This window comes from Muscardinus avellanarius (genome assembly GCF_963383645.1).
Source record: "Muscardinus avellanarius genome assembly, chromosome: 5".
NCBI lineage: Eukaryota > Metazoa > Chordata > Mammalia > Rodentia > Gliridae > Muscardinus > Muscardinus avellanarius.
The window spans coordinates 77,909,528-77,926,292 of NC_137790.1; the positions used below are offsets into that span (position 1 = coordinate 77,909,528).

The 16,765-nt window shown below is 52.3% G+C and overlaps 1 protein-coding gene across 1 annotated transcript in view; it reads left to right on the forward strand.

Moving 5' to 3' along the window:
• Positions 1 to 1,534: 1,534 nt before the first annotated feature.
• The window catches only part of XXYLT1 (xyloside xylosyltransferase 1), a gene marked incomplete at both ends in the record, with an annotated part of 190,684 nt that continues 175,453 nt past the window's right edge, over positions 1,535 to 16,765 (forward strand). The window contains one exon of the mRNA XM_080695810.1: positions 1,535 to 2,041. Coding sequence (XP_080551936.1) covers positions 1,535 to 2,041 — 507 coding nt within the window. The remainder of the gene's footprint in view (positions 2,042 to 16,765) is intronic.

A 16,765-nucleotide genomic window follows, 5' to 3' on the forward strand; every position in this document is an offset into this window, starting at 1 on the left:
TGGAGGATCGCAGGTTCGAAGCCAGGCTCAGCAATTTAAGTGAGACTCTCAGCAACCTTGCTTCAGAACAAAACATAAAAAAGGGCTGTGGTTGTAGCTACGAAGTAGAATGTCCCTAGGTTCAACCCCCAGTATCTGCCCCCACCCTGAAATGAATTGTGGTTTTGAGAAGGGTGGGCTCTACCCTTTGGAAAAATAAAAGCTCCAGATGATAAACTGGAGAGAGATTAGTTTGTGCATTTCCACCTCCACCTCTTCGGAGCACGCAGATCTCTTGGCATATTATCAGTTCTTCAAGGATGGGAGTTGAGACTGTTGGCAATGTCCAACTCTCTAGGGTCAGAAATGCCACAGGCTGGTTGTGTGCCCTTGGGCAAGTTACCTCATTTTGCCTCAATTAAGAATTTGCTAGCCGGGCATGGTTGGCACAAACTTGTAATCCCAGCATTTGGGAGGCTGAGACAGGAGGATCCTGGTTCGCAGCCAGCCTCAGCTACTTAGTGAGGGCCTTTGCAGCTCAGTGAGACCCTGTTTCAAAAGAATAAAAAAATAGGGTTGGGGTATAGCTCGGCGGTAGAATGCCCCTGGGTTCCACCCCCAGTACCCCCCACCCCCACCCCAGAATTTGAAAAACTCTCTGGGACAAATTAGGACATTTAAAAAATTATAAAATGTTAAAAGTCTGTTTAAAAAATAAACGAATTGATACCAGTCTCAGGTGTTATTCTCACGGGCCCTCTGATCAGCCAAGACGTTTTGGGTAGTGGGGTCCCCCTGCTGGTCAAATCCTTAGATGTCCTCTGGTAGGTCCCAGAGTGAAAAGTGGGGTGGGGTGGGGAGGCGATTTCCACCTAACTACCTCAGCGAGGAAGGGAGGGAGCTTGGAGGGAGCTTGTTAGTTTAAATGCCCTAGCCCCACCTCGTCTCCTTGACGTGAAGGGAGTGGGAGAGTGGACATGACACCTCCAAAAAACTAGGTGAAAGATGTGCAGAGACAAAAATTATCCCTCTTTCTGTGTCCAGAGTAACAAAGGTTCTGCGTAGGGGCGCCTAGATTCCCTTCAGGCTCTGGGGCTGGGAAGGTAGGGGCGCTGCTTTTGAGACTGTACAGCAAGCTGGCTTTCTGCCCAACGGGGTCCCCCGGCCGCCCCGGCTGCCCGAGTGCCCGGGTCTTCGGGTCCAGTCTTTTGGAACCTAGGACCCAGCGGCCACCGGGCACACCCCGCTCCACCCCACCCCGCACTCTGGCGCCCGCCACTGGCTGGGGGCGGTGAGACCACGCCCCTCTCTCCCAGGCCACGCCCCACTCCACTCTCTGGCTCCCGCCACTGGCTGGGGGCGACGCGGCCCCTCCCTCTCCCCCAGGCCCCCCCGCCCCGTCACTGGCTGGGGGCGGCGCGGCCCCGCCCCTCCCTCCCAGGCCCCGCCCCGCCCCGCCCCCCGCCATGGCCGCCGCGCGCCGCCGGGGCTAGGCGGCTGCGGGAGTGCGGGTCTCCGCGGGCGTCCGCGGCTGCGGCCGGCGGGCTCCAGGCGCATGGGGGGCCGCCTCCCGGGCGGGCCCGCCTGCGCTCCGGCCATGGCGCGCCTGAGCGCCGTGCGCTCCCATTACTGCGCGCTGCTGCTGGCCGCGGCTCTGGCCGTGTGCGCCTTCTACTACCTGGGCTCGGGCCGGGAGACCTTCTCCAGCGCCACCAAGAGGCTGAAGGAGGCCCGCGCCGGGGGCCCCGGGGCGCCCTCGCCGCCCGCGCTGGAGCCGGCGCGGGGCTCCGTGGCGCCGGGCCCGGGGGCCAAGGCCAAGAGCCTGGAGGGCGGCGGCGCCGGGCCGGTGGACTACCACCTGCTGATGATGTTCACCAAGGCCGAGCACAATGCCGCCCTGCAGGCCAAGGCCCGCGTCGCGCTGCGCTCGCTGCTGCGCCTCGCCAAATTCGAGGCGCACGAGGTGCTTAATCTGCACTTCGTGAGCGAGGAGGCCAGCCGCGAGGTGGCCAAAGCCCTTCTGCGGGAGCTGCTGCCGCCCGCCGCGGGCTTCAAGTGCAAGGTGAGCGGGGCGCAGCCTGGGGGGCCCGGTGGGCGGTCCACGCCGCTCGCTGCGCTCGGGGCAGCACTTCAGCGACCGGGTCCGGGAAGCCTCGCTCTGCCCACGTTAACCCTGGCATCCAAACCCCGCCTAACCCCCCCGACCTGCTTTAGAAGTACACAGCATGCTGGAGGCCCGGTCCGGGGGTGTGTCTGGGACCCGGATGGGCTCAGATGGTGCAAAAATGGAGTTGCAGTATTAACTGACCATCGAGTTTCTCTCTCCCCTTTCAGTGCTGCCCCCAGAAAATCAGCGCGCCCCTATTTTGGAAGCCCTGCAAAGTTTAGCAGTGTCTTAGTTGGCACCTCTGTTTATGTTCTTTGACTTCTGAGGATGGAACTGGGTCTCTGAAGGCACGAGTAGCCATCCAAGCAAGGTCCGCTGCACAGGGTCTTGGAGAGGCCTCTGGAAGCGTCAGAATCGCATTGGCAACTTAAGACATTCAAACCCTGTGTGAACCATGTCATGACCACGCTGTGCCCCTTCTTTCTTTGCCCTCCAGGTCATAAACTCGTTAGAGAAGTTGTGAGTTCTTCCCAGTTAGGAAGAGAAAACTCAAAAAGTACAGATATGATCTGGTGAGAGCACAGTTAGCTGTCTTGTCCCAGGCTGGATGCGTGCAGCTCTCACCCCTCCCCGTCCCTCACTTCACCTCCTGTCTTTTGCCTATCTGGGGCTGGGTTTCTGTCCTAGTATGCATTGCTTGCATCAGCTTACTTGCCTCCACTTGTCCTAATAGTTGTAGATGGGGGCTCCAAAGTTTATTTTTGAATAGGAGTAGTAGGTGATCTTAAAATGATGGGACTGATTTTGGTGGAGGAAAGGCAAGGTTGCCAGGGTAGTGTTGATCCTGCAGGGTTTAGGGATCTGCAGTGGCTCCTCCTAGCTTACAGCAAGTCCCAGTTCTTGATGGGTTACATTGTGAGCCTGACCCCCCTCTCTGGTCTCCCTCCTTCCTCTTAAGTGTACCTTATATCTTAACTGTATTGAATATGCCTTTATTCAAGCTGTACCCTTCGCCCAGAATATTCCTTCTTCCCTCCTGGGCCCTTGGTCACTCTACTCAGCTTTCATCCCTGAAGAATGCCCCTGCACCTTAGGAACAGTCCATGTCTAACCCTCCATAGCTCCGTATTCCTTCTTCCCACGACATTGAGGATCTGTGTCCTGCACAGGACAGATGAGTCTGTCAGGACTCCCACTGTGATGAGGAAGGGCCCCTCCTCCAGGACTCACTGTAAAAGGCCAGGAATCCAATCCTGGAGCTTGTGTGCCGTGATACCTTTTGTTTCTACTGACCTTGGGTTTTGGCTTGGAGCCCATCCCAATATATCCTAATTAGAATCTCTGGAGGTAGGGAAACGTGTCCCAGGTGATCCTTAGGTCTCTTAGCATTTGAGAAGCCTTGTCCTAGTACAAAGGAGAAGGTCAAGGGCCCTTGGCCATAGGGCCAGAATGGGCAGCTCTGGTATTTGACCGGGTTCAGACACCACCCTGAAGACCAGCGCTGTCATCCCCACCTGCTGAGTTGCGGTAGCACTTGGGCCTGTTGCACACCATTGCCAGGTCTCTACCCCGCTCTCTGAGCTCTGGCCGCAGCTCTTGTTGCACACACAGTGCTCCCTGCCTCAGCCTCTGCTATGCCATCCCACTGTTGGGGACTTTCTGCATTCCAAGTCCTGCCCATCTTTAGTTACCACCTCCTCCTTGGAGCGGTCCAAGGAGCCTGGCTGAAGGGCATGCGTTCCTCTCTTCCCTCTTGAACATCCTCGGTGCTGTGACCGTGTCATATCTTCTCTCCTGTCCCCATGTATGATGCCTGGCACAGAGTTGGCACCTGGAGGCAGCTGCAGTTGACCTGAAGGAACTGCTACCTCCCTTGTGAAAGCACATGGGGAGGACCAGGGGTGTCCAGCCAGATGGCAATGGGCAGGTAAGGGTTTATCAGTCCTGGGATCACATTGCCCCCATTACTTTATATTTTGAGAATCTGTCTTGTGTTTATGATTAAAGGTGCTCTTTTTTCTTTTTCTTTTGAGTGTGTGGTCCTAAAAGGCTTGCTTTACTTTATTCTTCATAGCTTCACAATGTTTCTCCCTGTACCATGAACTGTTTCACACAGGCCTTTCCCTGTGCTGGAATATACCTCAGTCTCCCTGTTTCCCGTCCGTGTTTTGAATGTGGCACTAGAGATTGAACCCAGGGGTGTTCTACCTCTGAGTTACACCCCCATCCCTGTGTTATTTTTCTCTTGAAACAGGGTCTTACTCAGCTGCTGAGGGTCTTGCTAAGTTGCCAAGGCTGGCCTTGAACCTGTAGTCCTCCTGTCTCAGCCTTTCATGTACTGGGATTACAGGCAGGTACCACTATGCCTGGCCCCCTACTTTAATTGGTATCTGGCTTTTAGGTCTCAGCTGAAGTTTTCTTTCCCTTTTTTTTTTTTTTTTTTGTGTGTGTGTGGGTTTTGGGATGGAGCCCAGGGGCATTTGGCCTCTGAGCTACACCCCCTGCCCTATTTTTTATTTTTTATTTTGAAACAGGGTCTCACTGAGTTGCAGAGGGCCTCACTAAGTAGCTCAGCCTCCCGAATGCTGGGATTACAAGCGTGTGTCACCATGCCCGGCTCTTCTTTCCTTGCTAAACCTTTCCCGAGCCCATTTCACCCTCTTGTAACCCAAGTTCTTTTCCTTAATAACATTTATCACAGTGGTATTTGTATATTTATTGAATTAATAATCTGTGTACCTTGTTAGACTGTAAATTTCTTAAGGTTACTGACCCTGAGATCTTTTAAATGCTATGCCCTCAGCATTTAACGCTGTGCCTCCTGTACGTGAGTGACTTGTAGGTGGAAATAAGTACCTTTTCAGTATTGTTTGGGAAAAAGGAAATGAGAATTTCTCACCAGATTGCATCAGAGCTGGAAGACATCTTAAAAAGCATAAAGCAGCTGGGTGTGGTGAAGCACACCTGTCATCCCAGCACTTGGGAGTTTGAGACAGGAGGATTGCAGGTTCAAGGCCAGCCTCACCAACTTAGCGAGACTCTCGGTAACCTAGCAAAGCCTTGTTTTAAAACAAGAAGTTAAAAAATGGGCTGGGGGTAGAGCTTAAAAGTAGAATGCCAGCTGGGCATGATGGCACACGCTTGTAATCCAGCATTCGGGAGGCTGAGACCAGGGGATCGCAGTTCGTGGACAGCCTCAGCTATTTAGTGAGGCCCTCTTCAACTCAGTGAGACCCTATTTCAAAATAAAGAATAAAAAATTGGGCAGGGGCTGTAGCTCAGAGGTCAAATGCCTCTGGGTTCCATCCCCAGACCCGCAAAAAAAAAAAAAAGAAAAAAAAAAAGAATGCCTCTGGGTTCAGTCCCTAGTAACACATATACACACAGTCTCTAGCAACACACACACACACACACACACACACACACACACACACACACACGGAGGAGGAGGAGGAGGAGGAGGAAGAGGAGGAGGAGGAGGAGGAGGAGGAGGAAGAAAAAGCATATAGCAAAACAGGTGAGGACATTTGCCAAGGCTTCTAAGGAGTTACTGACCTAGTTGGGGCCAGGCCAGTGTCCTAGGTCAATGCTTTTCTCTCTGCCATCTTTCCCTTTTAGGAACACTTCTTCCTTCTTGTGAGATAAGGTCGAGAGAGCAGTTTACTCCGAGGAGAATTGACCTGAAGTGTGTTGGGCACTGTAGGCAGGGCAGGGCAGCTCCTTGGCACTCAGCCATCTGGAGACCAGCTGGGCTGTGGGACTGTGCTCTGTCTCCAAGATGCAGAGCTGGGCTGCACTGAGCTGGCCTGAGACTTGTGCCACACCCAGAAGTCCTTTCTCAGGCCATTTTCACAAGTGGCACAAAAACACCCGGGAGCTGAAATGGTTCAGAAATAGATCAGAGAACATTATTAGCGACCTTCAATTATATTTTGGTTAATTAAATAATTGATTATATTCTGGTTAATTAAATATCTAAAAACCATTTACATAACCAGAAATATCTCGATTTGGCTGTTTTGGATGAGTTTTTTTTCAAAATCTATTTATCTCCTAAAAGGCTGGAGGTATTTGTGATAAACATCAAAACCAGCTATGTCCTAGGCACCGTGTAGGAGTGGCCTGTAACCTAGAGTCCATTTTCTAATTGCTTCAAAGTCATCAGGAAACACTTATTAAAAGTAGAGTGTGCTGGGTGTAGGGACGCACACTTGCAATCCCAGTACTTGGGAGATGGAGAAGAGAGCGCAGGTTCCAGGCCAGCCTCGGTAATTTAGTGAGACCCTGTTTCAAAATAAAAAATAAAATAGGATGGGGGGTATAGCTCAGAAGTAGAATGCCCCTTGTTTCAATCCCCAGTAACACATACATAGACACACACATACAAAAGTAGAGTATTGTGGACCATGCCCCAGCCTATGGGTTAGAATTCCCTGGCGGGAATCAGAATTTGGACAGAGCTGTGGGAATGCCTGGTGCTCTCCTGCTGACCTCTCAGCAGCTCAGGCCTCTTCATCTCTGCAGCCTGCTCTGGAGCGCAGGCCCTGCACACAGCAGGCATCCCGTGCCATGCCGCTGGACTAGCATCCAAGCTTCTCTGGCTCTGCCAGCCTGGGGAAGGCTGCTACATTCACCTTGCTAAAATGCTGCTTGTATCACACCATTCCCATCCAAAACCTCTGGAGCTCTTGGTTCCCTGTGGCTCCAGAGCATTACAGCCTTCTAGATGCCTTGTAGAGGGTCTTGGCCCCACCCTGCCTTTCATCCCCCAGCTGCAGGAAAGCGTCCTTTCTTGAGGAGCTTTGCTTGCTCTGCTTCTGAACCACCTGCTGCCCCATTCCATCAAGTGGAATCCCACACATGTAGATCGTAGATCACGACTCACCCCTTTACCTACCTTGCCACATCAGGTTTGGCAGTATACTATGAAAACCCCACATAATGCTGGGTAACGCGAGCTTGCGCTTATCTCTCGTCTAAACGAAGTCTAGTGGGAGGCTTTCCTGGTTGGCCTGGGGCCTCGCAAAGTCATCAGGGTCCTAGGCTCCTGCTAGCTTGCTATTTTACCATCTCAAGGGAGTGGCCCTTGTCTTCATGGTCCAGGATGGCTGCGGAGTTCTCACATCTCTGTTGCTGTGATGTATTTAGCCTGTTTTTGCCCAGTGCTTCTGTGGCTTTTGTTTTGGGCAGAGTGCTATAACATGGTCCTGCTCTTCTGACTTCTGGGAAAATAAGCACAGTGAACAGGCCTCAAGGAACCCCTCCCCATGTTTCAGCATGGATGGGACGCGGTGGCCATCTCATCTTGTGTTCTTCTGTGCAGTCTCTCTTATGGAATATGAGCTCCATGAAAGCAGAAGCCTTATTTACCTTCATCATCTACCAGGTTTTAGGAATCCCATAAACATCATCTCTATTTTTGAGTTAGATGTGATAAACATAGTGCATAAGTAGCCTCCTATCCTGGAACCAAGAAGTATTCTGGGGGGACGGGTTGCCTTAGATAGCATTCTTGCAGGGATGGGTGGAAGAGGAGAGGCAGGGGCAGACATGGCTCCTAAACTCACCCATCAAATTAGCTTCCCTGGAACTGGTTGTTGGGGAAGGGTATAGGGTAGTGTCAAGAGGCTGGGGTTGTAGGGCTAGTGGTGCATCCCCCTGGTGGAAGTAAAAAACAATGGAGTGGAGGTACGCTCTTCCCCATCGCACTGTAGTCTCTGCCCCTTCCTGGGTTGTTCTTGACAAGCCAGTAAGTATTGATGTGTGGACCAAATGTTAGCTGTATGGATGAAACCCCAGACATCCTAGAAGAGTTCTCAGTGATCTGCCTTTCTGTCAAAGCCCAGCCTCTGTTGGCAAAGGCTAGGTTGTACAAATTCAAGACAAGTTAGAAGAAGGCAGTGTGTGTGTGTGTGTGTGTGTGTGTGTGTTCCCCACTTACAAGTGGCTGCTGGATTCCTACCAGGAGCAGCAGGTGTCTAGAGTTGCTAGGAGTAAAGAGACAAGTTAGAGCTCTGTGAGGCCTTCCCTGAGTTTCCATTATTGTAAGAGGCCTGGGCTGGGGGCATAGCTCTGGCAGAGTGCTTACCTAGCACATGAAAAGGATTCCACCCTCAGCAGCATGAAGTTCAAATGTGAGTGGCTTAAAAAAGTTCCTAGAGGAGGCTTGAGAAACGCCTGAGTGTGATGACCCTGGTGCTGGCTGTCTTGTTGAGGAGTCTGATGACAGCAGACACTGGGACTGCAGTCGATGCTCCAGCTTGTCACAGCAGCAGGTAGCTTACACCTGTGAAACCAATGGCAACTACAACTTTCCAGGAGAGGTGATCAGAGACAAGTGTCTAGAAGTGGGAGGTTCTTTGAGACAAGGCTGGCATTTTGTGCCATTTAGAACAGCATGTTTGTTAGCTTTTGTTTTTAATTAATCATTTATTTTTGGTACTGGCGATTGAATCCAGGGACACTCTACCTCTGAGTTATACCCCCAGCTCTATTTTTTTTTTTAATTTTGACTTTGAAATGGGGTCTCATTAGCTTGATGAGAGTCTTACTACTTTCTCAGGCTGTCCTCAAACCTGCTATCTTCCTGTATTAGCCTCCCAAGTACTGAGATTACAAGCATGTGCCACCATGCCCGACTTCTTTTAAATTTTATTTATTTATTTATCAATTTATTTTTGTGGTACTAGGGATTGAACCCTGGGCCATTCTACCACTGAGCTACATCCCCAGCCCCATTTTTGTTGTTGTTGTTCTTTATTTTGAAACAGGGTCTCACTAAGTTTCAGAGGGCCTCACTAAGTAGCTGAGGCCTGCTGCAAACCTGGATTCTCCTATCTCAGCCTCCCAAGTACTGGGATTACAAGTGTGTGCCACCACATACGGCTATTTTTCTTTTTTATTGGCACATTGTAGTCATACATCTTAATTCTTTCAAATTTTAATGTACTCATGACAATAATTGAATAGTTTGTGTGCCAAGGTGTTTTTTTTTTAAAAAATTTTAATCATGATTTGTAGGCAATAACTATAGAACTGTATCAAATGTAATAAATTCTATAAAATTCTATAAGTGTGTGTTGAAGTTAAAGCAGAGCTCCTGACATTGGCTCGTGATATCGCACAGATGAAGTGACGTGTGGTTTGTGAATCTGCTGAGGCTTAGTGCACAGGTGCAGGTGGCTCTGCGTTGGGCATCAGTCATTCCTCATCACCTCCTAACCTATCTGTTCCTTCAGGATATTTTTAAAAGATAATTACTTTTTTGTTTTTGCAATTAAAGATGCAATTCATATATCATAAAATTCACTTTTATATGGTTAAGTGGTTTTCAGTATGCTCACAAGGTTATACAGCCAGAACTACTAATTCCAGCACAATTTTCTCATCTCAGAAAGAAACCCTACGCTCACTGCCAGTCACTCCCCATCCTACTGCCCACCAGTCCCCAGAAACCACTCGTCTTTCTTCTGCATAAGTGTGTCTAACCTGAACATTTACAATAAGTGGGCTCATCCAATATGTAGGCTTTTATGTTTGGCTTCTTTCACTTAGCATGGTTTTAAGGTCCACAGCATAGCATATATCAAAACTTTAGTCCTGGCTGAGGTCACTAAGTAGCTGAGGCTGGCCACCAACCTGCAGTCCTCCTGTCCCAGCCTCCCACGTACTGAGATTACAAGTGTGCGCCACCACACCTAGCCTCATCCTTTCTATAGTTGGACAGTATCCCATGGTGTGGATATATCACAGTATTTAAAAGTGATGGACTTTGGTGCTGTTTCCGCTGGGGGGGGGGCTATTAGGGACACTGCGGCCGTGAACACTTATGTTTGTGTGGATATGTTTTTGTATTCTAGGACATAGCCTAGGAGTGGAATGGCTGGGACATGTATTAACTGTCTAACCATTTGCAGAACTGCCAGCCTGTTTCCAGAGTAGCTCCACTATTCAATTCCCACCAGCAGCGTGTGAGATTCCTCTTTCTCCACACTTGCAGCCACTCTGATTATAGACATGATAGTGGGTGTGAAGTGGTACCCTCTTTTAGTTTTGATTTGCATTTCCCTAGCGACTCATGATGCGATGGTTACGTGTTGATAACGTCTGCATGAATGTGTGCCGCCACCCTGGGCATGTGTGTCATTTCTGATGTGTGCTGTTTTGGTTCTGTGTGTCTTTTTGGACATGTTTGTCACTTTAGATGTGTGTCATTTCTGCTATATGGTGTTTTGGACACGTCATTTTTGATGTGTGTCCCTTCAGACCTATGTGGCTCCTGTTGCTTTGGATATCTGTGTCACCTCCAGCCTGACATTTCTGACATATGTTGTTTTCTGGTATGTGTTTGGGACACCACGTGTCATTTTGGAGGGTCAGTGACTGACTCAGTGTGCTAGAGTTCTGAGATGCCGCGGCCCCTTTTGGAAGGCTGGCCTGAGAGGCAGCGACACGCGGACACTGTAGTCCTCCTGGGGAGGCCGGCCTCCCCTTCCTGGCTCCCGGGGATCAGGCTGGGGGAGGCCCCTGACTGCCTGGAAGCGGGTCCGCCCTGGTGCTGGCTTTCCTGGTGCCTCAGACGACCGGGAAGTCGGTGCTGGGGGAGCGGTAGGCCCTGAGGACAGCTCATTTGTCCTCTGCTGTGAACGTGCACTGGAGACCTCGGGGAGGATCTGGGTGGCCACATAAGTCTGGGCTGTTGGGGAAGAGGAGTTGCTCCGCGCAAGCTCGCCTGGGCTTCCTGCAGCAGCGCCGACACTGGGCAGTGGCCGCTAGAGGGCGCCGCTGCACCGCGCTGGAAGCCACGTTGCACCTCGTCCTCTTGACTGGTTCTCCACAACCCACAGTATGGTGCTCATCTGACCAAAGACAAAAGCCCAGGTCAGGATGGTTATGCGGAAAGGCTGCTGGGAGACTTCCAGTCCTGCAGGGTACCCCAGAGCACACGTGCAGGAAGCCTGGGTTCTGGCTCCTCCAGTAGGCAGGGGCACCAGTGGGGCTCCTGCGCCCAGTGAGCAGAAACAGAGTCCATCATTGGGATGCTCTGGATGGACCCATGATGTGGGAACCCAAGCTTCCACATGAAGCCACCAGGCCTACCAGGGTCGAGGGGAGGCCAACACCTAGGCACACTGCACCAGGCCTGTCTCTGAGACTCTGGCATGGTCCAGCTCCTGACCAGTACCAGGTATCCAAACCACTCCACCTTCATGGGCGCTAACAGACCAGTGCATGTTTCCTCCTGGAGTCCGGGCCCTGGGCTTTAGGCTGCCCATGGTGGGTGAGCATCACCTTCCTGTGCCCGTGTAAACTTACTTTAATGAGGCCCCTTGGTTAAAGTGCTGAACTGCACCTGGCCTGGTTAGATCTAGCAGCACAGGCAGAGTGTAGATGGGGGAGCTCTCCTTCCTTTCTCCCTCTCCACCTCAGAACCCCACTGGGTCTCACGGCTCCCCTAGGGCTTGTCCTTTCTGCCTGCTGGGGGGCTTCCATTCCAAATGTAGGAAGTGTGTGTTAGTGCTGCATGAAAATGGAGTGTCTGGGTACTTGGCACTGGTAGGCAGTGGCCCGAGCCTCAGAGGCAGGCTCTGTGCAGTGCGCCCGGGTGCTGGCCCTCCCTCCAGCCTTGGCTGGCCTGGAGGCTTTGTGGTGGGAACTTGGGGTCCCGCCTCACACGCCCATCCAGTAACACAGATCCCAGTGTGATGTAGCTGCTGCCTCTGTTTCTGGTGGAGGGAGGCCCCCTGTGGGTGGAGGACCCCGTTGGCTGCTGCCATCTGCTGGAGGGGCCAGACCCTGGGCTTCCTGCTCCTACACTCTGGGGTACCAGCAGGACCAGGAGTGTCCCTGCTGCCCTTCCATGCTTAACCTTCCTGGCCAGGGCTTTGGCCTTTGGTCCCATGAGCACTGCCCTGTGGGTTGTGGAGGACCTGTTAAGAGGAGGGGCAACATCGCTTCCCACTCCCCTTTCCCAGGCCATCATAGCCTTTACTTAGAGACCCTGACCTCAAAAAGCAACTTTACCTGTTCTGAGATGCCTGGTGTTAACTAGTTCCAAATTAAAGTTATTGTTTCATTTGTTGTGGTGATTATGTTTAAGTGTCCCAGAGTGTGGCCTCTGTTCCCTACTCTCTCCTCCGCTTCCCCTCCTGTCTTTTCCTCCCTAGTCCTGAGATGGGGGAGACTCTGTTCCTCAGCTGGTCAGTGTCCTTCCTGCCTCTGGCAGGCTGTCCCTGTCAGCCAAGGGAGGTGCCCCAGGGCAGGAGCAGGTGGCTTGGTGCCTGAGGCCTGGGTTCATTTGGGAACTGTGTGCCCTGGGCATAACCCTCTGAGGTGCTCTCCTCTCCCCATGGCCTTACAGGGTGGCCAGGAGATAAAGAGGAAGCAGCGTAGGGCCTGGCACTTGGCAGGCAGCTAGAAGCAGTAGCTGCTGCTAATGGAACCCAAGTTAGGTGCACTGGGAGCAGGGACCTCTTGTCAGATTCTAGAAGGCACACACTGTTGATTCTGTTGGAGGGCAGAGCAGCCAGTTGCAAAGCAGCGTTCTGCACAGGTTTATTTCAGGGTGGCTTCATATTCATTAGTGCTCTCCGTGATCCCCCAAACGAGTGCTCTCCTCTGCCCCTGCCTTGCCTCGACAGTGCCGGGAGTGCCACTGTTTGCCTCTCCTGGTGCCAACGCTGTGCCTTGTTGATGCTCGGGTTTATCCCCACTGCACCACTGTGCGGTTCCACGGGAAGGACGAGGCCTGATCGGTCGCCGTTGTCCATCCAGCCTGGTGCTGGCCTGGCTCTGGCTGAGGCCTGGCAGTGCCACGGCTGGTGCTTGGAGCAGTGCTGCTGCTGTCAGGGTGGCAAAGCTGGTGCCTGTGTGCTTGGTAATCTTTCCTTTTCTTATGTATAAGCAACAGGGATGGTCCTGCTGCACCCTCTAGGGGATGGAGTTTTCTCTGTGAATGTTCTTTAGTGTCTAAGAGGTTCCTATACAAACTTGTTTAAACTGCTCCTGAGTGGCAGACACCATGCTAGACGGTGCGTTTGTTCTCCCACTTGGCCCTCAGAGCTGTCGTCCTGGGAGGAGGATGCACTCTGCCCCGGGCAGAGGCTGTGCAGCTGAGGGTCCTGGCCCAGACCATACTGCTGTGAGTGGCCGAGCTGGGTCCCTCTGACTCGTGAGCGCTGAGCCTTAGGCCTGTTGTGCCTTTTTATTTTGGTGGCTGGTTCTTGTCCTCTGAAGCGGGAACTACTTTGTGAGATCTGGGAGGTCCCAGCAGAATGCCCACGGTGCCTGTGCCTGCTGCTCACTGGGGCCTTACAAGCTCCTTCAAGCCCCTTGTCTGCTGGTTGAGGGCCTCCAGTTGGCTGGTGAAGAGCAGGGGGCCCCAGAGCCTGGGGGGGCAGGCCTCTCGTCCCCCTCCAGGTTCTGCCTGTGGTGGGTCCAGTGGACTGATGTTTGGGGCCCCCCTCCCTCATTTGGCAGCAGGTCACAGGAGGCCTGGGTTGGAGGGAGTCCAGTCCCTGACTTACCGTCCAGTCTCTTCATGTTACCTGTGAGGCCGAGCGATTGGCACCAGGCCGCAGGGCTGCCCAGGGTGTGTGTGTGGGGGGGTCTGAGATGCCTGTGTCCCTCTCCCTCCCTACCTCATTTCCCTTTTGTTTGTTTCTGGAGCCAGTTCTGGGTGGTACTTGTCTCTGTGCAGTTGTTTTCTGTTTTTGTTCTTAGCTGGACACGTTTTCTGGATCTCGCTCACCACGACAGCCACCTGTGTTTTATGGGCATCAAAGAGCTGTGGTTTATGTCCCCTGAGCAGGGGTTCCAGAATGAAGCTGAAGGGGCCACCTCAGAGCAGCCCAGAGCCATTCTAAGGGCTCCACTGACCCTGGCAGCCCACTCTGAGCATTGTGCTGCCCCCTGGCCTTGGGCTTCTTCTGGGGTTGAGCTTGTCGGGGGAGCAGGAATCTCTGCTGCCTGGTCCTGCACCCACAACCCCAGCCTGCTGTGCCTCTTGCAGGGGTCCCTGAGCCTGTGATGTGCGCTACTCTCCACCGCACACAGTAGGTGTCCTAGACGCCTCCCTGTCTGCTGGCTCAACCCCCACCCCACCTGGGGCTTCTTCCCTCCAATGCCCCCTGCCTTTCTGCACCCCTGCTGTGTTGGTGAAGTTGCCAGGGTGACTGGGATCCTCGAGGGGAGAAATCAAGTCTATTTTCTCTCTTCCCCACTGGTGCGGCCTGGCCTCATGTAGGGGTGGGTATGTGTTTTTGAATAAGTTCAGTGTTGGCTGTAGGTGGGCCTGGGTCAGATTCTGGCAGTGCCTCACCCTTTGGGAGGTGATATGTGGTAATTATCTTCTCTAGACTGCTTCCTCATCTGGTAAGGGCATCATAATATCACCTACTTGGAAACATTGATGCAGGATGAAATCAAATGAGCGAATGTGTCTACGGGACCTATCTGTGCCCAGCACATCCTGGGTGTCTGGCGAGGCCCTTAGGTATAGCTGCCCTGTGCCCTGGAGCCCTCCGCCTGTGTCCTGCTCCTGGGTGGCTGTGCCCATCCCTAACAGCTGTCACATGGCCCGGCTCTGCCGGCCACCACTGGTTCATCCTGCGTCAGCTTGGAGGCTGGAGCAAGTGCCTGTGCCTGAATGGTCTGTATGAGCTGGCTCCCTGATCCTCAGGCTGGTCCTGGGTACTGCCTACGATGCTGACATCTGCATTGTAGCCAGGGTTCTGGGTCCCAGATTGCCCACCGGGGGTCTGGCTGGCCTTGTTGCTCCTGAGGGGCTCTTGGTATGGGCCTGTTGAGCCTGGAGGGGCCTGATAGGCAGGGCCCATGGGGAGCCCTCTGATGCGTGCAGTCCAGCCTCAGGGCGCTGGCCACCTGAAGTCTATCTCAGAAGATGCTTCCTGAGGCCAAGCTCCTCTTGGGGGCCTGGGGACCACCAGGGAGCATCATTTTCCTCCATGTGTTATTGCTGAAGACTCAGCCTGCGCGGTGGGAGTGAAGATCACGTGGTGTCAGATGGGTGGTGAGCTGTCTTTGTAGTGGATGTGAGACCTACGGAGGGTGGTTCTGTTTCCTCCTCAGTTCTCTAGGCGTTTGCTCTGGTCAGAAGAAGAATCCTGGTTACTTCCTTGCTTGGCGCTCAGAGCATTGGAAGACTCGTCAGCACAAAGGCAAAGGAAACATGTTTCTTTTACTTAAGGCAAAAGCTTGATCTCGAGCAGTTGGCTTTGGGAACTGATCTGATCTTGCTGTTTGACCTCAGGTTTCTGGAACTGTTGGCTTCCGAGTCCTGTTCTGTGGCATGTGCAGCATCTGGACTTGATTTGTGGGACTCTCGAGGGGATTTGTTGCAGCCTGGGAATAGCAGAGGGCAGTCCCCCTGGCCTGTGAGACACAGCCTGGCCGGGGCTGGGGCGTGGGCTGTGAGAATGTGGGAGGAGGAGAAGGTACTTAGAGGTGGGCGGGTGGGGACAGCAGGTGAACCCGTGGATAGCCTCCTGACCTGCTCCTGCAGGGGCTGTGAACTGTAAGTCACCTTCTTACAAACTATCTTCCTCCAGCCAGGCTTGCTGGCAACCGCTTGTAATCCCAGTACAAGAGTGCTGGGAGGCTGAGACAGAAGGATCTCAGGTTTGTGGCCAGCCTCAGCTACTTAGTGAGGCCCTCCACAACTTAGTGAGACCCTGTTTCAAAATAAAGAATAAAAAAAGCTGGGTGTGGTGATGCATGCTTGTAATCCCAGCATTTGGGAGGCTGAGACAGGAGGATTTTGGTTTGTAGTCAGCCTCAGCAACTACTTAGTGAGGCCCTTTGCAACTCAGTGAGACTCTGTTTCAAAATAAAGAATAAAAAATAGAGCTGGGGGTGTAACTCAAAGGTAGAATGCCCTTGGGTTCCACCCCCAGTACTGCAAAAGAAAAAAAAAAAAAGAATAAAAAAGTAGGGCTGAGGGTGTAGCTTGTACACAGAATGCCCTTGGGTACCAACCAACCAACCAACCAACCAACCAACCAGTGCCTGTCTTCCATTTACCCCGAGTCCCTAGAGCCCTGCCACTTGCAGGTGTCGTTTTGGTGTGGCAAGGGATTTCTGTCCTCTGCTCACTTTAGTTAACGGTACCCACACATGGCAGTGTAGGTCAGAACCTTTCCTGTTCTGTCCTGTCCTGTACTTATTGTGCATGTGGCTGTCGCATAAGTTATTATCATATTTCTTTTGTAAAATCTTCAGTGAGTTTCTATTTTTTTTGTATTATGAATAAAACCACAGAGAATGTCTTTGCGTGATTTTTTTTCTTGTTTTGAATTGTTCCCAGGAGCTTTTCCTTGACTGTTCATAAGGAGCACTTAACAGCTCTGAATGGTCCTATCCCTACGCACGGATATGTGGACGTCAGCCCAGCAGCAGTGCTCTTCCCGGTCCGCTCTCTGGGATTACCATCACCAGCAGCTTCCCCTGCGGACGGATGGGCGCTGTGCAGCCCCACTTTCTCTTCTCTTATGTAGCACTTTATTTTTTATGCATTAGAATTTATATTATGAAGCAAATCAAAGCAAAAAATTGAGAAAGAGTGTAAGGCACTCCTTTTCCTACTGTATAGCTTAAATTGCTGCGAGCATTTTGCTGTATTTCCCTCAGGTTCTTATTTTAAAGAAGTAAAACATAGATACA